Raw genomic sequence first — 22,902 nt, forward strand, 5'->3', positions numbered from 1 at the left:
TTGGGTCTGCCTTTGATTTCATTTTTATTATGTATTTTGTGATTTTTATATCGTTGCTTTATGTTGCGAACTGCCCTGAAGGGCAGTATAAAAGGTAAAGGTACCCTTGCCCGTACGGGCCAGTCTGGACAGACTCTAGGGTTGTGCGCTCATCTCACTCTAGAGGCTGGGAGCCAGCGCTGTCCACAGACACTTCTGGGTCACGTGGCCAGCGTGACGAAGCTGCTCCGGTGAACCGGCACCAGAGCAGCACACGGAAACGCCGTTTACCTTCCCGCTATAAAGCGGTACCTATTTATCTGCTTGCACTTTGGCGTGCTTTCGAACTGCTAGGTGGGCAGGAGCTGGGACCGAACGACGGGAGCTCACCCCGCCGCGGGGTTTCGAACCGCCGACCATGCGATCGGCAAGTCCTAGGCGCTGAGATTTTACCCACAGCGCCACCCGCTGTATACAGCTTTAATAAATGATAATGATAATAATTTGTCAAAATGTGATCAGAGCTGCACAACATTCAACATGTTTTTCTTCACATAACTGATATCTAAAGTCATGTACTTTGCTCATGTGCTTTATACCCTAAAAAAGAATTTGTCAAGGTGCTACATTCATAGATCTTCAGTCATCAGTTGTAGTAACAAATATTCTGCTCCACTTCTGGATATTCCCTGTTTTCTTTCACACGCACACTCACCGGATTCCATTGATTCAACACTCCCACATGTTCTTTCTTATCCTTCAGCATTGTTAGTTTAACCACATTCAGCTACTCCCACGTTTTCCTAGTGGTGTCTCATTTATTTTTGTTTCAGGACATTCTTCCATGCTGTAGCAAACACACTCCTTGCAGTCATCAAGCCACACAGAACTTGTATTCCATAAACAATAAACAAGGATCCTCAGCAAACATATTGGGAGATCTAAAGGGACTTATTCCTGGAAAATGTATCTGGTTATCTCTGTTATTTAGGCCCTTCATAACTTATTTTTGCAAACTGCTTGGGCGCTTTTTCTTTAAAAATAAAATAAAAACAAAAAGCAGTTCAAAAATGCTTTTAATTTAAACAAACAAAAGTTTGCTTTTTCAACGATGGCTTCTCCTTTGTTTTTAGCAGTTCTTGGTTGTAATCTGTAAACGACCTCGAGACCCTGTCAGGGGGGAAAGAAAGGCGGGCTGTAAATAAATATATAACCAACAAACCAATAACTAATCTAAGCTAACTATATATATATATTAATAGAAACACAGACACCCGAACACGTATAGACAATAAATAAATAATAAGCATATACATATATAACTGGAAGCTAACGAAATAAACGTAAACGCACAAATAAACCGACAGAAGCTAAGTAAATAAATACAAAAACGCACGTGCAAACGAAGCGAGCTGCGCAGCGCCTGCTTTCGAGGGAATACGGTAATGTCCGCTTGCAAGGGGCGCCCGGCCGCCCGAGGCCACCCCAGGCCAGCGGGGCTTCGCGCCTGCGCGCTCTCCTCGAACCTTCGCGCGGCGAGGTGCGGCTTCGCGCCCCGCGGGCTTTTGGGCCCTGCCGCTGCCCGTAGAGCCACGCCTGACCCGGAAGTGGAGGGAAGGCAGGAAGTGAGGGAACCTTTGAAGGCTCCTCAGTGATGCGAGTGGGGAGTTTGGGGCAGGTGAGTGAGGGGCAGGTGGGGGGGGCTCATTGCCCGTTTGCGGGTGGGGGGCGCCGCCGCTTGTGGCCATGGGGCTGGGCGGGTCGCCTTCCCCCGCGTTGCCTTCCCCGACTGGCTCTAGGGCTGGGTCTGGGTCGCGGGTGTGTGTGGGGGGGAAGGACCCCGGTGGGCTTCGACCCCCCCATCCCCAGTTGCCCCCGGGAAGCTGCCTCACACCGAGCCAGGCCGCCGCCCCATCTAACGTAGCATTGCCTGCACGGGCTGGCAGCAGCTCTCCGGGGTCTCCCCCTCAGCCCTCCCTGGAGATGCCACGTGGGGGTTGGGCCTGGGGTGCGCTAACCATTAGGCTACGGCTCTTCTGCCTTGTTCTGAGTCAGGCCACAGGCTCACTCGGCCCAGTATTGCCTGCACGGACTGGCAGCGGCACTCCAAGGTATCAGGCGGGGGCCTGTGTCTGTCTCTCCCGGCACTCCCTGGGGATGCTGAGCAGGGGGTGAACTTAGGCGGTTCTCAACCTGTGGTCCCCAGATGTTGTTGGACTACAACTCCCATCATCCCTGAGTTCTGGCCTTGCTAGCTGGGGTGATGGGAGTTGTAGTTCAACAACATCTGGGGACCCACAGGTTGAGAAAGGCTGAAGGGCCTTCTGCATGCAAGGCAGGTGCTTTGCCTACTGAGCTATGTGCTTTCCCAGGGCCTTCCGTATCCCTGGGTACTGAATCAATTGCCCCTACACCTTTATTCTTTTTCTTTCTATTTTAAAAAGGGATTTGCATTTTCTTGCACTGTTCAGTGTGCTGTATTGCCTTATGCATGTATGATGTCTGTCTTGCCTACCTGTTTGCCCCTGTTCAGAGTGTGTTTTTCTTTGTCTTTGCCTGTTTGTCCTGTGTGCCTGGAATGGTTTGCAACATCGGCAGTGAAATCCAAAAACGTCAAACATAAAACATGAAACAAATGTTAAAGGTGGTGTTAATAGAACTCAGCAAAGAGAAAAACACTATGACCAGAGTGGAATTGTGGGGATGGGGGAGGGGTCCCTGGAACAGCTCTGTTTTCTGGACCTCAAGCTCAGTCCCTAATTTTCCTTTGGTGATTTTTTTTAAAAAAGTGTAATTAATGTGTTCACACATGCGGTTGAGCACACAAACCCCTTCCTACCCCTCTCCTTCTGAAACTGTTTTGCCTAAATAGCAGTGCGCCTGAATGTCTTTGAGCTAAAAGTACAGCTAGGCATACAAATAATAACTACTGTAAAATTGAAATACTATCTATATAAATAAAAGGGAAGCTATTGGTGTCAGTTCCAGGGCCTGTGCTTGCCTCTAAAGAAGGCTGTGCAGGGCAAGCTGCTGCTGAGTAAATAAATATAGCAGGCAAATATGAGTCTTGTGCAATATGTGATGGAGGAGCCTGTGTGAGGAGAGAGAACGCAAAGATTAATTATTATTATTAAAATTTCTATACCACCCTTTGCCCAAAGATCACAGGGCCGTTTACAATATAGAGACACAAAATGCATTCCATAATAACAAAGAAAAACAATACCCCCACAGTTTGAAGGCCATATATTGTTTAATTAGCCAAAGGCCTGAGATAATAGGAATGCTTTTGCCTGGTGCTTAAAGGTGTATAATGAAGACACCAGGGTGAGCATCGCTGGGGAGAGCATTCCTCAAACAGGAGCTACCACAAAAGAGGCCTGTCCTCATGTTGTTGCCCTTTGGACCTCTCACAGAGGAGGCACATGAAGAAAGGCCTCAGATGATGGGTCCTGGTTGGTTCACATGAGGAGAGGTATTCCTTGACTTACTGCAGTCCTGAGCCATTTAAGGCTTATAGGACAAAACCAGCACTTCGAATCGGGCCCAAAAACGCATTGGCAGCCAGTGCAGTTGGACCAGGATTGGTGTAATATTCTCAAACCGTCTTGTCCTGGTGAGTAATCTGGCTGCCAAATTCTTCACCGGCTGTAATTTCTGAACCATCTTCAGAGGCAGCCCCACGTATAATGTGTTGCTGTAAGCTAACCTAGTGGTTACCAGAGCATAGAGGACAGAAGTTAGGCTATCCCTGTCCAGATAAGGGAACCAGCTGGGCCATCAGCCAAGTCAGTGGAAGGCACTCCAGGCCACTGAGGCCACCCGAGCCTCAAGCGGCGGCAATAAATGCAGAAGTACCGTATTTTTCCCTCTATTACACGCAGATTTTTTCTCCTAAAAAGTAAGGGGAAATGTCTGTGCGTGTTATAGAGCGAATGTGTGGTCCCTGGAGCTGACAAGCGCGAGTGAAGGCAAAAATCAGGCAAATATCAAAACGTCCGGAGAAGGGAGGAAAGAGGAAGCTGCGGCTTTCCTGCATTCTGCCTCAGGGTCTTACTGCCCACCCGCTTCTGTTTCCTTACTGTGTTTGCTCAGACGGAACAAAGAGCAGAGAAAACCCCTCCCCTCCAGGCAAGCAGAGTGGAAAACAGATTCCTCTCCGTGCGTCTGGGACTCGAAGGCAACATGCAGGTTGGGGGGGGGAGAGAGAGAGCTGGTTGGCTTGGGGGGGGGACTTTTGCCTTCCTTTCCTCCCTCCGGTAAAACCCCTCTCCTGCATTCTTAGCCAGCTGCTTCTCTGCACACCCCTCTCCTTGTCGCTTCTATGTTTTTCCTTCCCTCCCTACTTAAAACGTGGTTCCAATCACGGATCCACATGGATCCTCAGGATCTTTGCATTGAGTCACCCCAAATTCACCATCAGATCACATAGCAATGATCTGATGCAAAAACAGGGCTGCAATGCTGCAAAAACATGGTTACAAAGCACGGATCCACATGGATCCTCAGGATCTTTGCATTGGGTGACCCCAAATTCACCATCAGATCACATAGCATGTCCATGGCTACAGCCTGCACCAAAAAAATCACGCACCCACTGTTGCCTGGGGCTGCAATGGTGCAAAAACGTGGTTACAAAGCATGGATCCACATGGATCCTCAGGATCTTTGCATTGGGCTACCCCAAACTCACCGTCAAATCACATGTCTGTGGCCGCAGCATGAAGCACAAAAATGATACATCCACTGTTTCATTCAGAATTTTTTTTTCTTGTTTTCCTCCTCTAAAAACTATGTGCGTGTTATGGTCAGGTGCGTGTTATCGAGCGAAAAATACGGTACCTCCAAACTGCCTACGTGCTCCTTCAGAGGGAGAGTAACCTCCCAGGCATCTAGTATAGGGAATTCTTGGTGTGAACATTGGAAACCACCTTGTAGTGTTGGGCCGTACAGCTCAGTATTGTCTACACTGACATAGCAAGTGCCTCTCTAGGGTTTTAGACAAGAGTCCCTAGGGGTTCTACCCAGAGAAGCTGCTAGGAATTGAACTCGGGATTTTGCATGGAAAGCAGATCTTCTGCCACAAAGCTATGACTGACCCCCAGGGTATGAGAAATATGTAAGAGTCTATCTAATTCCATTTGTGATTATTTCTTGTACTCCAGAGGGGTTAAAACATTATAGCCTGGCCAGAATTGTTGGTAGTTCTTCAGTGGGTTCCTCACAAGCCACAACAATGTGCTGAAACTCTTTTCTTTCCCCCTCTTTCTGTGGCTGCTTGCTGCCTGCTTCCACTTGTTATACTTCTAGCAAGGCATGGGACTTACCCTACTATATATAGCGTAGCTAAGGCTTTAGTATATTGTAACTGAAATAAATACATATTCTTCCCTTGTTTGTCCCTGCCTCCATTTTCTTCCCCTTCGCCTCTTGCCTCCCCTGTGATTGCAAACTCTGAAGGGCAGGGACTTGTCCATTATATTTACCCGTTACGACATACAGCAAAGGCTGCAACTTGGGCCTAATGCAGCTTTGATCTGCTGCCTTGGGGACACCCAGTATTTTTCATTGCAAGGGGTTATAGTGTGTTGAGATGTGTTTCCTAGAAAGGAGGGCATTGTTGCCCAGGGAGATGGGTGTTTTCCCCCCTTGTTGGACTGTCTTCTTTCTTTCTTGGGTCAAAAGGGTGAGTGACAGCAACTTTCTCCTAATCAGGGCAGCCTGTGTGCCCCTGTGCTGATTGGGATATCCCCAACGAACTGAAAATGTGGATCAGGCCAAAGCCCATTTTCTAGTATTTCAGGATCTGGTATTCCGAGGTACACTGTATATAGACGTTCCATTTGTGGGATGTAAAGAAACTCGCTGAGTTTGAAACAACAAAAAAGGAGCTATCTTCCGGTGTCTAGTCATTTATAATGGCTTGCTGTGTTAGGAAGAACTTCGATCTCCTTTGCACCACAAGTGAGGGTGTTCACTCCACCCATTTTTTGGGGCATCCTGGACTGCCACAACATAAAAGCATGAAGTTGGGTGGGGCAACACTACATCCTCTGTATAATTTTGTTTTGGGAATACTTTTATTAAGTATCTGGGCGTGATTATAGCACTGGCCATACTTAATAACCTTTTCTATTTTTACTCTGAGCCTCCTTGAGGACGATATTAAAGGTTTGAAGGAATCCCTCCCCTTGCCCCCACCCACACCCCCAGTCAAATGAGATAGAGACTCTGGGTGTGTGTTTGTGTGGGAGCTTGATGGCTTGTATGCAGTCGGATACTCCTTTGTGAGACACGCAGAACCATTTCCTCTGCAAGGTGCTGCCTTTTCCTTTGTACTTTTACTCTGCTTGTGAAACTTTCTGGTCTGCATGTGCTGGTGAGCCAATGGACCTGTGTTTGGTTGGTGGGGGCAGGTGTGTTGGGCTGTGTGGCTGTGGACCCCTGTTGCTTTTTCCTGGAATTGTAAATTTCTACCCGCATGCAGCTGTGTGTGCAAGTAAAAGAGTGGTTGCTGGTTGAGTTCAGAGGTGTAGGTCACTGGGAAATATCTGCTGCTGTGATAAGCTTTCCTTCTGAACATCATATATCTCTGAAATATGTTGACACCATTAAGTCCCACGTGGGGATGAGTGGGTCTGACCCTGGCACCACAAGGGGTTCCTGAAGGAGAAAGGAGTGTTCAGGTGAGAGTTTGCTGGGAATGAAAGGGAGGGTTCAGCTCTTTTCTCTCAGGTGCCCCCCAATTTATATGTGATTGGAGCAGATGTCTGTCCGGGCTGGGTGATACCTGCTTTTCAACATCATGATATATCATCCAGTAAACATTGCGGTATGCCGATATCTCACGACGTCTGAAATAAGGATGTGTAACTTACGTAGACTTAAGGGTCCAAAACTGACGCATTTTTACTTGCCTTTAACCTGTTGTTACAACAATTTTTAATAAAAATAATACAGAACAACAGGGGCAGCAGGAATCACCAGAGAAGTGGTGACTAGCTTCACAGTTTTTCCCATATCACGATTTTTACATAGCGCAGGCACACATCGTGACCTGTGATTTATCGCCATGTCAAATATTATGAAACTGTTATCACGATGCGGAGTGCAACCGATTTTGGACTGTGTATTGATACATCACCCAGCCCTGGTGTTTTGTGTGCAGTTTGATCCTAACTTTGTAGCTCATTCCATTTCCATTTAGTTTTACTTCATATATACCAGGGAAGGGGAATCTGTGGCTTTCCAGATGTTGTCCCACCTGCCCCAGCTAGCAGGCCCACAGTCAGAGATGATGGCATCTTTGGTCCAAGAATATCTGAAGTTGCACAGATTGCCCATTCCTGACAGAGGGAAGGAAGATAGCTAGCTGGTGTGACTCTGTTGCAAAGCTCTGGAGCCTCCTCCTCCTGTACTGTGTGTGTATTGCTTTTAACTGCGGATGAATAATTACATTTTTAGTGCTTTTGCGCTGAGCTCCCTTGAGGATTTCTACTGTTTTAAGGTTATAATAACTTGGCCGAACCCTCTTGCCTGTCAGTCCAGCCTCCACCCCTGAATCAAAAGTTGGCTGGAAGTTCCTTGGGACAGAGAACTATCTTCTGCTTGTCTTACTCTGCCCTGTGTCCTGCTGTGCGATTAAATGATCAGGGTGGTCCTTCATATGGGACTGGGGGACGGTGCTGTCCTCAGTTGCTGGAGTTTACCACTTACGTGGTTTGTATTGATGTAAACCTCCAGAACTTATTTTGTATAGCTAACTATTTAGCTCTATCCCCAGTATATTTTATCTTATTGCTATGGCTAGTGGCTAATGCAAATAAAGTTTCTATCTATCTCCACCACTTACGAGGGAATCTCCACCCTTCCTGTTGAAACCGTCGTAAGAGTTTCAGAAAGAGAGAGAGAGAGTGAGAAGAAAGAAACATGGTTATTTTTGGAGAGCCTGAGAATGAATGGACATGATCGGGTTTTTGTTTTTGTATGATGGCTGCTCCTTTCGCTTGGCAATATTTTCTTCTTAGGAGCAGAGTGGGTTGAAATGATTTGTGCATGGCTAGGATGAAAATATTTGGCTCAGATGCCTCTCTCTGTCTCTCCCTCTCTGGAATACCGCCATATGCACTGCTCGGGTCATAAACTGGTCACTCCTGCCCCAGTTAAATATTGTGAGCCTTCTGATGTAATAAAACTACAGAACTTATTGAAGTGCTGCTACCACGTTCTACCTCTCTCTCTCTCTCTCTCTCTCTCTCTCTCTCTCCCCTCACAAATGAAAAAGAGAGAAAGACTAAAGGGAAGGTTTGTAGCTCTGTAGTGGAAAGCATGTTTGGCAGTGGAGAATCCCAAGCCCAGCGTTCCAGATAAGGACCTCCACTTGCACTCTGTTTAAGCATCTCTTTAAATGGGCTTTCACCAGTACGCAAGCCATTCTTCCAAGTCTTGAGATAAATTGCTTTGCAAATATTCCTATCCCCAGGAAGAAGGCACTTATAACAATTATTGGAGCTTTATTTATTTTTAGAACCATAGAAGCATAGAAAATTGCTAGGGACCTCATCCAGTCCAACCCCCAGTGCAGGAGTCTCAGCTAGAGCATCCATGACAGATGGCCATCCAAACTCTACTTAAAAACCTCCAAGGAAGGAGATGTCCTGTCAGAATCTCCATTCTTATAACTTCAATCCATTGGTTCAGGTCCTACCCTCCGGAGCAGCAGAAAACAAGCTTGCTCCATGTGACAGCCCTTCAGATATTTATTGCATTTCCTCTCAGTCTCCTCTTTTCTAGGCTAAACATACCTAACTCCCTCAACCCTTTCTCAACAGGCTTAGATTCCAGACTGTTGATCATCTTTGTCATGAATTTATTTATTGCATTTATATCCTGCCTTTTTGTCCAGGGAGCTCAGGGTGGCATACATGGTTCTTTCTGTCCTCATTTAATCCCCACAACAACCCTGTGAGGTAGGTTAGGCTGCGAGACAGGCAAGTTTGGTGGAACTGAGAGCCAAGGAACCAAGGGAAGGGTGGGATGAGAGCCTCATACAGGACCTAGGGCAACCTTTCCCCAACTTGGTGCCTTCCAGAAGCTTTGGACTACAACTCCCATCAACCCCAGCTGGCACAGCTGATGGGAGTTGTAGTCCAAGTGAACTACGGGGGCACCAGGCTGACCCGGAGACAGGAGCGGCTGTGCGGCCTTGGTGGGAAAGGGTGTGGGGAAGGGCCATTTAAAATAACGGAGTCAAATCTCTATCCTCGTGGCGTTCACATCTTCCTTCGTGCCTGTCTTCTCTGTTTCTGATTTGCTCCTGCACTCCTGTCGCGTAGTTGTTCTGACGCTAGTAAGTAAAACTGCTCCTCTGCTCAACGCCGACCTCATGTTTGCGCTCCTTTGATGGCAGGTGACACTCCCGGGATATGGAACCGCAAGGATGTTCACGAGGCGCTCCTGCCCACGCTCCGAGGGACGGACCCAGCAAGCCCGCCATCCCTCAGAAGAACGCGTACGCGAGGCTCGTGCAGAAGCACCACAGCGGGAGGTTCCGCTCCTACCTGAACCACATCGCTCAGAAGCTGCAGCTGGAAGAGGGGACCCTCAACGACTCAGGTTCGGACGCAGAGCCGTCCTTGAAAAGAGGCCTGGTGAGGGAGGCCCTGTTGAAAAACGGGGTGAAAGCGCCCGGGACTTTGCTGGCCAGAGCCCTGCATCCAGGCCAGCCAGAAAAGTCTGAACGCCTGAATGAGGAAGGTTTGATCAAGAGGCAGAGCCGTCCAAGCGAGGCTGGCAAAGGTGACTACGAGGAGGATGTCGCGGAGGAAGAGGATGATGACGTTTCTCCTAACCGCCATGGTGATGCAGCTACCTCTGCAAGGGCAGGGCAGGCGTTGGGGGCCCACAGGACGTTGTCCACAACGGCCTCTTTTCTGCCGAAAACCCCCAGCTCTGGAGAGAGGGGCAGAGAGGAGTATTGGAGGAGCAAGTGCAGTGGCAGTGACGGTCCTGCCCCTTTGGAGAGAGCAGACAGATCCGTATCTGCTGGCCAGTTCGGCGTGGATTTGCCCGCAGTGAGTTCCAGGAAGGCCAGTCCCTTCTCCAGCCAAATGCATGGTGAGCTACTGAGTGTCTTAAATGGTTGCAGTTGTTGATGCGAATAGCAGCGTGTGGCTTATCTGTGTAACCTGAGATTGTTACAGCTTGAGTGCCGTGTTAATCGCTGGTGTTACCCGGGCTTGCATGAGGATGATGGTGGTAAGAGCAGCTGAAGGCTTGCAGCTGGTTTAACCTGCTGGCATCCCCAGCAAGGAACAACTAGGTTATATATAGATTTCGGTTGCTTAGAAGCCACCTCTAACCGAATTGTTAGGCGTTGGCCTCAGATGTTTGGGTGTCTGGAATATTTTTCAGCCCTCTTTCTCTCTGTCACCATTCATCCATGTGCCATGTGGTCTGTATTGCTAGCTTTACCCGTCAGCAAGATCCCAGATAGCTCCAGTGATTCCTTGCTTGGGCTTGCCGTCAAGGCAGTGAGCTTGTTTGTGCCCGCTTGTTATTACAGGGCGCGCAGAGCAGCTCTTTGTAAACAGGGGCACACCCTGGTCTCATCAGGCCTACATGCATGTCCCAGCAGTTGCCGGCTTTGTAGGGGACGCTGGGCCTCTGTATATAGGGGGTCCTGGCACTCTTGCCTGTGTAATCTTACTGCTGCAGCACCCCAATATGATATCTTGCTGCTGTCAAGTTTGAGGCCAATCCAGGAGCTCATTTCTGGGCGTAGGGTACCACAAATGAGGTATGTTGCGGCGCAGCATAGTAGCCTAGAGACTGAGCAAAATTGGGAAACTCAGGTCTTGCTTCTACTATGAACACATTAGAAGGCCTCAGACAAGTCACACACTCTCCCAGCACCCGTAGATCTGCAGTATTGGGATAATATTGACCTACCTCCCAGGATTGTTGTATGGATCATAACAAAATATTGTGTGTTACTCCCTTGGAGCATTCTGAAGTGCTACACGGATGCCAATAATTATTCTTAGCATCTGTTACATGCTGTCTTTCCCCTTCCCCTCGATGACTGGGGTGGGCAGGGTGATGGGAGGGTCTCCCTCCCTCTCCTTCCTGGCCCTTCCTCTTCTTTTAAGCATTGTCGAAGCCCATTGAGCTAATTCCAGCCCTGGTTGCAAGGGGTGGGTGGGTGTCTGCCTGCACACCATGGAAGGAATTCAGTGTAGTGCTAAGTAGATCATGCCACCAGCGCAAATATTTCTACTTTCCTGATGGAACAATCTCCCCTCTCATCCCACTGTCTGTTGTTCTGGTGGTTCTCTGACTCCTCTCCCAAGCCAATTTGGGGGGGGGCACAGGGGGAGGTGAGGTGGGGAAGCCCCTTTGAGCTGGTGAAAGCCTTTTTGCTGGCAGGACCAGTTAGCTGAACCCACCCCCCATACATTTAAAGCACATTCCCTCCCTGCCTCCCCCCAATAATCTTGGAACTGCAGTCTACCACTTACAGAGCTACAGTTCCCAGCACCCTTAACACACTACAGTGCCCAGGATTCTTGGGGTGGAGGAAAAATGTGCTTTAAATGTATATGTGTACACAGCTCAATTCTGCTTAGGAGTTTGGGCCTTTTGTGTTTGAGAGGGAAGCCTTCCAGCTATTTTACGTGCAAAATTGGGGCACACATCTGTGCTTGCTTCTAGCCACTAAGCATCATTGCCTCTCCCACTTAAGGGTTTTGACTTTTCTGTAAGTTCCTCTGCCTGCTGTATCTATTTGTTGTGTGATCGCATGTTCCACATTGGCAGATTTCCAAAGTAGGAAAGTTTGTAAACTGACCGCAACACTTCTCTTTCCTCATCTATATTTCTTAATTTTTATTTTTCAAATACATGCCAAGCTTTTTAGTCTTCAATGGTTTTTACATTTTTAAAGACCCTTGGAAGTGTTTAATAGGCCTTCCGGTCAAGGTGTGATTGCCCTTATAAGAGAATAAGAACTAGGTTTCATTCAGCAGCAAGTTAAACTAAGTGGATAAACAGAGTGTGTGAGGATGAAAGAGAAGCTTGCGCCAGCCACATTATTTTTTTAAAAAATGCATCAGCCCAAAATGGTGGCAAAATTGGGAGAGCTACTTACCAGGAACAAGAGCTGTAGAAAGCTCTAGGACCAGTGACTGTTGATGTTTTGTAGAACCCTCCCTTAGCAACAGCTCAGATTGGCTAGCAGTGATTCCGCCGCACCAGTTGTGCTTGGTGGTGACTTTTGCCTTCCATTGCAGCAGGCGGCCAGTCAGGTCAAGCTTGCTTAAGCCGCATGGAGTTTCTGTTCTACAGGCGCACCTTGGCGTAGGTGGGGCACTTAGTTTGCTCCTGCTTTCCGCACAAGACACACCGAGGTGTGGATTGTACAGGTTGAGCTGGCTGTGGGATGGACAGGGAGATGAGATGCTGAGAGACGGTTTAAAACTATTGGCTATTTCATGGTATGAAATGAGCTTCCTGGCAGGCAAAGTGCCATGGGAGAGTCCTCAGTTGTTCTAACCAGGAAGATGAAAAGATGTGAATGTCGGAAGGATGGTGATAGGTGGAAATTCTCATGATGCCGGCGAAGGGTTGAGTAATTGAGTGCCTTGAAATCTTGTGTAATATATTTGATTCCAGCCCATTGCAATAGTAATACTGCCACCTTTTGATCTGTGGATCCACAAGGCAGCTGACAGCGTATTTGAAATCCTGATGAAAAGCAAAATAAAGTCTGAACAGCACAGCAACAAAAACTAATAGATGGAAGTAAGGAAGTGGCAGAAAAGGGCAACCAAAACAATGAAGGTGCTGGGCGCTGGAAGTTTCAGGGCAGACAGAGCATAGTTAAAACTTTGCTGCTACGAGGTGGAGTAATGGCCGGCAACCTGAATGGCTTAAAAACGAGTTTAAACAAATTTAAAGAGGGTAAAGCTGTCAGTGGCTACTAGCCCAGAGGGCAATGTTCTCTGTTAGACATGGCCGCTGAATCCAGTTGCTGAGAATCACAAATCGGGAGAGCGCAGTTGAACTTGAATCTTTCTTGCTGGTTTCCCTTGGTGATCAGGTTGGCTGCTGTGAGAACAGATTGTTGGACTAGGTGGTTCTTTGGTCTGATCCAGCAGGACTTTTATTACATTCTCATGCTCAATTAACCATGACAATATTTTAGCCCGGAGTTTCCCAAATTTGGGTCTCCAGCTGTTTTTGGACTACAGCTCCCATCATCCCTAGCTGGCAGGACCAGTGGTCAGGGATGATGGGAATTGTAGTCCAAAAACAGCCAGAGACCCAAATTTGGGAAACCCTGTTTTAGTCTCTCAAAAATCTAGGCTTTGGGTCTGGTTCATTGGTGAAGCTCATCTAATGTTCTTAGCAAAGCAGTAGTGATAGTTAAAGATGGTAGTCTTTAAGGTGCCATAGGACTTGGTTGTGTTTTCTGCAACTGACTAACTTTGACTGCTGCTCTGGTAGTAAAAGTGCAGTAGCACACAAACTCAGTGAACCCCCAAAGATTCATCTTTACCTGGAGTTTCAAAGGCCAAAAAGATGGAGTGAGACACATCTACTTAGGAAGGGAGTTCTACAGTTTTGGCACCACTATTGAAAGGACTTTTCACCTGATGGCCACCCGCTGTAAGGTGATGGAGGGGCATGGGTTGGGTCCTTCAATGAGCATCTTTATATACGAGGAAGTTCACTTCCATGTTCAATATTTAGTTCCTGTGTCTTGGAAAAACCCTGTTAACTAGCAGTCTTTTTTCTGGACACTTGGTCTTCAAGTAATCTTGCCTAAATAGTGAACCAAACAGAAATCTGTCTCCTCACTTTGGATATCCTTTTGCAGTGCACAGTTGCATGGGCTAGGCCAGGCAGAAGTTGAAGTCCAAAATATCTGGAGATCCCCTGGTTGAGGAAGGCTTGTGCAGTGCAGTAGGTCTATGGACTGTATGACCAGAAGTTTTGGGTTATGCTTCTGGGCTGAATGAAGACTGTATTTAATAGCAAACATACATGCATATATTCGTATAGCAACCTATTGGCACACACAGTACCCAATAAAGAATACAAATTAGAAAGCTGGTTTAAACCAGTGATTAAACTTGACCCCTTTTAAATCAAGCTATAGCTTGTTCACATGGGAAGATGAGATCTTGGCATCTGTGAGCAGACACTTTGAACACCACTAATGCTTGGGGTTTGTTTCCTGTAGATGGCTTATACACTGCTATATATTAACATGCTGTAATTTCTGACTCAGCCTCTCCCCCAGTGTCTTCCAGATATTTGGAGCTAGGACTGGTCTCGAGGGTAGTAGGTTGGAGAAGGCTGCTCTGGGTATTCAGGGTTACTTTGAGTCTGGCAGGGTGATGGAGCTCCCTGTTAACAGTTTGCAAGACAGAAATCTAATAAACCCTGGACACAATTTCATATTGCAAAATTGCACCCCTCTGGTCCATTTAGGGTGAGTCATATGCCATATTACGTGGAGCCCTCTTTGCTGTGGAAACTGGGCCAAGGGACCTTATGTCCTCGGGTACTAAATGTGAGTTTTTCTGAAGTGTTGACTCAGGGGTTGCGCAAAATGTGCTCAACAGACCCAGCTTTATCGAACCCATGCAGGTGCCAGGAGTCGTAATTTATAGAGCAACGTTTTGGCGCAAGGGACCAAAATCCGTTCTGTGTTTGTTTAGACCGGTCTTCTCTGAAGACTGTTCAGATTTATCTTAATCCTGGTTCCTGATCGAATGGAAGTGCTTAGGAAAGTGAGCTGATTTAATTCAGTTCCATTGCTGGTGGGTGGGCATGAAACCGATCTCTGCTGAGATCTGTGGGATCTTAGGCTGACTCTGCTGAGGGTACTGAGCCTGACATCATCTCTAGGTCTGGGGTGGCCCAGGAGGTTGAGACTCTGGGCCTTTGTAACTGGGACTACAAGCATCTATCTAGCCAAGACCTGTGAGGTTCCAATTTATTGGAAGGCCAGAGCACCAGTTGGTGTGGAAACCTTCAAGCCCCAAACAATTCCCCCCTTTAAATCCAGTTTACTTTCTGTAAATGACGTTAATCAGAGTAATAGGATACAGAAAAGAAGGGAGTCTGGATTTATAGCATGGCACTGACTCTCCAATTGTTTCAAAATGTCTTTGCAAATTTCTCTCGTGATTTCTTGGTAGGGAAGGGATGCATGCATTCCTAAACTTTGTGCAGTTGTGATGTGATGTTTTTTGGCTTGCACCAAGAACAGTGTTAGTACAACAGTGGATAGATCTTCTCTTGGGAGCTTATATCATGCTCTTGTGCAGGGCTACCGTTCTTAAAACCACATATTCAAAACACAGTGTCAGCAATTGGAGCCCTGTGAAAGTCTCAAACAAGGAGAGGAACTTGTGCCAGTGTTCCCAAAGGTGCATTATCATATGCCCTCCATATCTTTGTGACTGCAGCTTCCATCAGCCCCAGCCAGCAAGGCCTTGTTTGCTGGGGTTGTCAGGAAGTATGCCAAACACCTGACAGTTCTTGTTTATCCTTTCTGCTCTTCCTCCTCCTCCTCCTCCGTTTCTACCTTCATCCCCAACTGTTGGTTACTTCTTGTTGTAGTTTAGTTGTTTAGTCTTGTCCGACTCTTCATGACCCCATGGACCAGAGCACGCCAGGCACTCCTGTCTTCCACTGCCTCCTGCAGTCTGGTCAAACTCATGTTCATCTCTTCGAGAACACTGCCCAACCATCTCGTCCTCTGTCGTCCCCTTCTCCTTGGGCCCTCCATCTTTCCCAACATCAGGGTATTTTCCAGGGAGTCTTTTCTTCTCATGAGGTGGCCAAAGTATTGGAGCCTCAGCTTCACGATCTGTCCTTCCTAACAGTGTTCAAATTTATATCTGTTATATTTTATCTGCACAATTGGAACGAATTTCAGGAATCAAAATGCTTTTTCTGTGCAGCCTGAGCAGAAGCGGTCACTATTAAGAAAAAGAGGTCGGAATTGGCCAATACATACATGGACTGTCCCTGGATCAAGTAACTTTTCTTCTTTAAGTTCTCAAAGTTCTTAACCAAGCTCGAGGTTGTCATCTGAACTTGCCAGATGTTTAACAGTTAATCAATCACTGTCAGTCCATAATTTGAAAAATAAGACTTTAGTCTTGCCCCAAAATGGCAACTAGACATCCCGTTTTGGCGACTGCAACCTAGGTTTAAGGAGCCATTTGGCTCCTAGCTTCATATATCTTTTGAGTTTCTAACACTGGCTTCTTGGACTTTGATGTCATCTGTCTTTCTGCTAGCTTTGCCCCTTCATACCTCCTTGCTATGGCCATCTCCTTTGCGGGCTTCTGGGTGAATCTATGTGCTCTTGGCACACATTGTCTCCTCTCCCAGCAGTTAGGACCTTCAACTAGCCTTCCTGGTCCCTCTGTCATCTCCGCTGAATGTTGCTGACAGCTTTCCATAAAAATAAAAGCAAACCTCCTTGAGTATAGAAAGCTATTTGGGAGGAAGGTACCTGCCTACTCTTCTCCCTGTCCTGCTAAGTTTCTGCATGCAAAGAGAGGCTTGTTTGTTTTAAACATTGGAGCATTCCACCAAACTCTAACTTATTTTATTTTTATTCTACCTTTCTGCACTTCAGGCAGCAAACCTGGGTTTCCCACGCTGTCTCTTAGTGACCAGATCCAGGCCTGCTTAGTTTTCAGCAGGACAGCTGCTGCTTCATGTGTCTTCAGAGCATGATATTTTAGTGTGCCTCCCCCGCCACTTGCAGCCTACAAGCCCCTGTCACACAGCACAATTGCACATTTCACTGCTCTGAAATATTTAAACTCCCTTTTGCCTTCTTTCCCTGCCTTCTTTTAAGAGCTTCCTGTAGGCTTTTTATTTCTTTCTTTCTGGGTCCAAAGAAAGCAGAGAAGTATCCTTGGCCATGTTTTCCTTTGCTTGCATTCTGAACCATCTCCGAGGCTTTTTATAGTGCAGCGGGCCTGCCCTTGGCCAGAGAGAAAAAGGGGGAATTTCAGCTGGTGTCTCGGGGCAGGTGGGTGGGTGGTGGGGGTGGAGCCTGTGCAGCAGCTGGAAGGAGAGACCTACAGCCGGCCGCATCTCAGAGCCCAGCACTGACGGACGGAGAGCAGCTAGCAGGCAGAGGAGGTGGCCAGGGGGTCACGAGCAGGGTGGAGCAGGTTCACGGAGAGTCCTGAAAAACCATTGGCGTGCCGCAGCCCCTCCCTGACAAAGCAGATGTTGCCTTGCGCTCAGCTGGAGCGCGGGAACTGTTTTGATAAACTTTCGGCCCCCTGCTACTAAATGGCTCTGGGGCCAAGCCTCAGCCGAGCACGCCAGGATGGTGTATCTGTGGGCCTTGCATAACTTCCTTGCTCTCTACAATATTCTGTTCTGTATTTGCTCAGGTTGCCTGTGTCCTCCTGAAGCACAGGGGCTACTAGCCATACATTTCTGCATGGCTATGGAGGACAACTCACTCTCTCTCTCTCTCTCTCTCTCTCTCTCTCTCTCTCTCTCATTAATGGTTAGTGGCACATGATTCTATTCTCCTTGCCTTATATAATAATAATGATAATTATATGCCACCCATCCGACTGGTTGCCCCTGCCACTCTGGGTGGCTCCCAACAAAATATTAAAAACCCAATAGAACACCAACCATTAAAAACTTCCCTAAACAGGGTTGCCTTTAGATGTCTTCTAAAAGTCTGGTAGTTGCTTTTCTCTTTGACATCTGGTGGGAGGGCGTTCCACAGGGCGGGTGCCACTACCAAGAAGGCCCTCTGCCTTGTTCCCTGTAACCTCACTTCTCGCAGTGAAGGAACCGCCAGAAGGCCATCAGAGCTGGACCTCAGTGTCCTGGCAGAATAATGGGGGTGGGCACGCTCCTCCAGGTATACTGGGCTGAGGCCGTTAAGGGCTTTAAAGGTCAACACCAACACTTTGAATTGTGCTCCGAAACGTACTGGAAGCCAATGTAGATCCTTTAAGACCAATGTTAAATGGTCCTGGTGGCCTCTCCCAGTCACTGGTCTGGCAGCCGCATTCTTCCTCTTTAAGTTCTCAAAAGTTCTTAACACAGTTCAAGGTTGTCATCTGAACTAGCCAGATGTTTAACTGATAATCAATCACAGTTGGTCCATCATTTGAACAATAAGACTTTAAAGCTGTCTTGCTCAAAAATGGCAACTAGACATTCTGTTCTGGTGGCTGTAACCTTGGTTTAAGGAGCCATTTGACGCCCAGCTTATATATCTGAGTTTCTAACACTGATGGGGATGCATATCCGAACCAGACTACAATGCAACTGTGAAAGCAGCTTAAGCATATGCAAGCTATGCTGGATCAGATCAATAGTCTGTCCAGTCCTGTTTCCACCAGTGACTACTGGAACGTCCCTCCCCTCGCTGTTTATCCCCACACCAAGTATTCAGAGTTATACTGCCTCTGAACATGGGTGCTCCACACTGCCATCTTTACTAATAGCCATTGGGACACATGCTGCTCCTCTATTAACTTGTCTAATCTCCTTTTAAAGCCACTTGAGCCAGAGGCCATCACCACATGAGCTGGAGGGGAGGTGGAATTTGTCAAGAACGCTGCATCTGTGTGTGTGAGTTTGGTTTGGTTAAGCCTGGCTCCGTGACTGCTTCCCATCAAAACAGCACAACCAACAGCTGCCTCTGTTTTCTTACAAAAAAACTGTGTTTGACGGGGGTTTTCAGGCAGCACATTTGATCTCTCGAGTTATTTTGATAAAACAAGAGGGTCACTTTTGATCTGTCAAACAGAATCTGTGTGTGCCGCTGCGATCCACATTCAAGATCATGGCACCCGTGTTTGCTGTTCTGCCTGGTTTGCGCAGCTTGACGTCGCCGGCTTCCTTCATACCAGGCGCACAAGTAATTGTGGGAACTCATTGTGGGATTTTGATTTGGCAACTTGTTCTCCTTAGGTAATGCTGCACATGGCTGGAGCAGCAGTGAGCCGGGTGGAAGGTTAGGAAATGCAACGCCCCAGACCTGTTCCTTCTTCCTTGCAGAGTATTTGATTTCATGTTGGAAGAATTTTATGTTTGTCCATTGATCCCAGTATAAACTACTTAGAGTGTCCCTCCAAGCAGTGTTAGAAACTCAGATATATAAGCTGGCACCAAATGGCTCCTTAAACCAAGGTTGCTTAAACACAATGTGTGGTTGCCATTATGGGGCAAGACTGCTCTAATGTCTTATTTTTCAATGATGGACTGACTGTGATTGATTATCAGTTAAACATCTGGCTAGCTCAGATGACAACCTTGAGCTTCGTTAAGAGCTTTGAGAACTTAAAGAAGAAAAGTCCCTTGATCCAGGGACAATCCACATATCTATTGGCCTATTCCTACCTCTTTCTTAAGGGTGACATGGACCATTCATTGTTGTTGTTGTTTAGTCGTCTTAGTCGTATTCGACTCTCCGTCACCCCATGAACCAGAGCATGTCTTCTTCTTAAAGCTTCTCCTTTTTTGTGTCCATGGAGTTTTCTTGCCAAAATACTGGAGTGATTTGCCAGTTCCTTCTCCAGGACCATTCATAATTTAAGAATATTCTTCACAACTGAGAGCAGGGCAGTGCGGTGGAGGGAAGTGAAGACAAGCGACAACAATTAACTGTAACGTTGTTCACTGCTCCTGCTGAAGTTGCACAGAAAAAGCATTTCAGTTCCTGAAATTCGTTCCGATTGTGCAGATAAAATATAACTGATTGAATTCTACAGGATGTGATATTGGTGTGGGAAAACAATCCAGATCCAAGGATCCCCAGGCATGCACCTCAAGATGGTGGAGATGTCAGACGCCATCCTGGTGCCCAGGCACTTTCAATGGGTCGCAAGTGGCCAATAGCAAGGTTCAAAATCTGCCTGGCTAATTTTGAAGGCTGCCTCCAAGGTCTCTGGCAGAGGTCTTGCTATGTAGGGTGGGGACTCTAGAACCCAGCAGCTCCTACAAGCAAAGTGTCATTCCTACCTCTGAGCTGTGGGATTTTTCAAAGTACAGTGGCACCTCAGGTTACATACGCTTCAGGTTACATACTCTTCAGGTTACAGACTCTGCTAACCCAGAAATAGTGCTTCAGGTTAAGAACTTTGCTTCAGGATAAGAACAGAAATTGTGTTCCGGCGGCACAGCAGCAGCAGGAGGCCCCATTAGCTAAAGTGGTGCTTCAGGTTAAGAACAGTTTCAGGTTAAGAACGGACCTCCGGAACGAATTAAGTACTTAACCTGAGGTACCACTGTATTTTGGAGCTGTGTGCTTACACGCATATTTGCCACACCAACAAGAAGGCGTTCTTGAAGTGCAGTGGATGCTCACCCAGGAATTGCTCTAAGAACTGAGGACCGGCCTACATGCTGCATTGCTCATGCCCTGTTTGCATCCTTGTGGCATCTCCCTTTTTGGGTAGTTTATTATCCCGCCCCCCCCCCTACATTACATGGGGATTTTTCCTTCCAGTATCCTCAAGCAAATCTTCACAAATCTGTTCCCTGCCCCAATTGTCTGGTGCAAGCTTGTGTTCAGCACAGTATGGGAAGCCCCTTCTCTTGCTCCAGCTCTGCAAAAGGGAGGATGGGTCTCACGTGTTGCTCTGGGCTTTGCCGCAGACAGATTCTTGCTCTGCTTTTGCCACCTCCCACGTTCATCGTGATGTGAAGGCAAGCCCCACCACCACCCTCCAGTTTCCTGGCATGTGCAGAGGACTTGTGGCAGCCACAAATTACGTCTGGCTAGTAACCAAGCCAACATTTCTGGACTCTGAAATTTATAAAGCTCTAAATGGCTTAGGACCATGGCACCTAAAGACCTAAACTTCATGCATATGGATTTGCCCAGTTTTTAAACCACAAACCTCCGGTCCTGTATCTCTATTCCTCCACCAGCTACAGTAAGGCCCATGGAGCCTGGCCACAGGGCCTTTACAGTTGTAGCACCCCATTTATGGAGCCTCCTTCCCTCAGATGCTCTCCTGGTCAGGGGTGGGGGGGAGGAAAGTGGGAGAAGCAACAGGTGCGACTCTTGCCTTTATGTGTGCTAGGGTGCACCCCAGCCACCCAAAAGCCAGTGGTCTCTATGCGCTCACAGTCCACGGACCCTCACCCCTTCCTCCCTCACCCCAGCATGCATCATGGTTCAAGAGCGCACTTGTGAGGGGTGTGGCCTTCTGAGAGGGCGTGGCTTGGCAGAGTCAGGCGGGCTGCGTTTGAGGGCTGCCATTCACTTCTGGGCCTTAGGGCAAGGCTCTTAGGGAGCCGTGGGAGAGCTTGGCACTCCTCATCCTACCCCTTTGTTGCAAAAACCAGGGGACCCCCCTCCCCAATTCCTACATATTCTTGGACAGCTGTGAGTTAAAGCCAAAGGGATTGGCTAGGCTCCTTTGAACTCCCCATATCTGCAGGAAATACAGTGGTACCTCGGGTTACTTACGCTTCAGGTTACAGACGCTTCAGGTTACAGACTCCACTAACCCAGAAATGGTACCTCGGGTTAAGAACTTTGCTTCAGGATGAGAACAGAAATCGTGCGGCGGTGGCGTGGCAGCAGCAGGAGGCCCCATTAGCTAAAGTGGTGCTTCAGGTTAAGAACAGTTTCAGGTTAAGAACGGACCTCCGGAACGAATTAAGTACGTAACCAGAGATACCACTGTACTTGGAAACAGTGCAGGAGCCTTCCTATGTAGGGAACGATGTGTCGAAACCATCTTGTTACCTGAAAGCAAATTCTTCTAATTTGTTTTATCAGTTCTTTGGCTTTGCTCCTGTTTCCTCCCATGTTGCTGTTAGCAAATGTAGAAGTTTTTCTTTTTCCTTTTTCCTTTTTAAAAAAACCATATAAAAATCCTATCTCTCTCTCTCTCTCTCTGTGTGTGTGTGTGTGTGTGCATATACTAGGCTCACTTTGCCTATAATTAGATTATGATCTAACACTGAGAACAATGAGACGCTACTTGAAGGCAAGTGGAAGAAACTGAAAGGGCCTGACACCTAGTCATGGACTAGCCTCAGAAGGTTGCAGATGGAAGCGTTTTAGTGGGGAAAGTTACCGAACAATGGGAGACTTTGTCCATTCTCTCCCCCCGCCCCCCATTTCAAACACTTCTACGCCAAATTGTGTTTAAAAATCAAAAGGAACAATTTAGTGCTGTGAGCCGCCGGTCGGAATCCATTGCTCTGCTTGGTAGGGAGTCACCTGGGAACCGTACAAGCCTTTAACGATGCTCTCGCCTGGTTCCTCTCGCCCTGGGAGATCTGGGTTAAAGACATAAATAACTGCAATGTAAACAAAGCTGAGAGTTCATCGGCAGGCGAAAACGCCCAGCGCTTGAGTTGCAAGATTGTATATGGGCAGAGAACCTCTCTCTCTCCTCCTCTCTTTTCTCTGACTTCAGTTGGCTTGCTGTCTCTCACGACTGAAGCTGTGTGCTGGGTGAAAGGTTTTCTAGGAACCCGAGACTGGCTTTCTGTCCTTTGGGTTGCCTTCCTTTCTCAAGGTGCAGTGCAATAGAGGAGCTGTCGCTCTGGGCGGAGCGTGTGCCTTGCATGCCAAACACCCCAGGCTGAACCCGTGGCATCCCTGCTTAACAGGACTGGCACAGCAGGGCCAGGGCAAAGAGGTTCAGCCACCCCTCCTGTGAGCGCCCACAGGCACACAGATTCCACATGTGTGCTCCTTTCCTCCTTTGCAAGAGAGATTTCCCCCCATCATTTTTGACACACATGGAAGTGGGTGAGTGGGTGGGTTGGCACTGCCATCCTGCAGGTAGAAGTTTTATCTGCTTCAGGCGGCACTGGTGGTGGGGAATGTATGAAGACAGGAATCGACGTCTCAATAGTACAGCAGTGTGTTAAAGTGCTGAC

At 47.6% G+C, this 22,902-nt stretch overlaps 1 protein-coding gene and 1 long non-coding RNA gene across 8 annotated transcripts in view; one reads left to right on the forward strand and one right to left on the reverse strand.

The window, feature by feature from the left end:
- Positions 1-1,045: 1,045 nt before the first annotated feature.
- On the reverse strand, positions 1,046-1,498 carry LOC310762284. Its single transcript, XR_014547923.1, has 2 exons — positions 1,376-1,498; positions 1,046-1,149 (listed from the first exon to the last, which is right to left on the reverse strand). It is a non-coding gene; the product is annotated as an uncharacterized lncRNA (long non-coding RNA).
- Positions 1,499-1,555: 57 nt separating this feature from the next.
- The window catches only part of DIS3L2 (DIS3 like 3'-5' exoribonuclease 2), a 197,060-nt gene continuing 175,713 nt past the window's right edge, over positions 1,556-22,902 (forward strand). For 3 of the 7 annotated variants that reach the window (XR_014547886.1, XR_014547887.1, XM_083612737.1), the window contains exons 1-2: positions 1,556-1,657; positions 9,389-10,095. Coding sequence is in view for 2 of the 7 variants with exons in the window: in XM_083612737.1 (XP_083468863.1) it covers positions 9,405-10,095 (691 nt within the window). In the remaining 5 variants the exon portion in view is untranslated. Of the gene's footprint in view, positions 1,658-6,267; positions 6,666-9,388; positions 10,096-12,221; positions 12,387-22,902 lie in introns of those variants that run through there. The other 4 variants (XM_083612738.1, XM_083612740.1, XM_083612741.1 and 1 more) reach the window with 4 other exon arrangements.

Source organism: Podarcis filfolensis, assembly GCF_964270895.1.
Source record: "Podarcis filfolensis genome assembly, chromosome: 5".
Lineage (NCBI taxonomy): Eukaryota > Metazoa > Chordata > Lepidosauria > Squamata > Lacertidae > Podarcis > Podarcis filfolensis.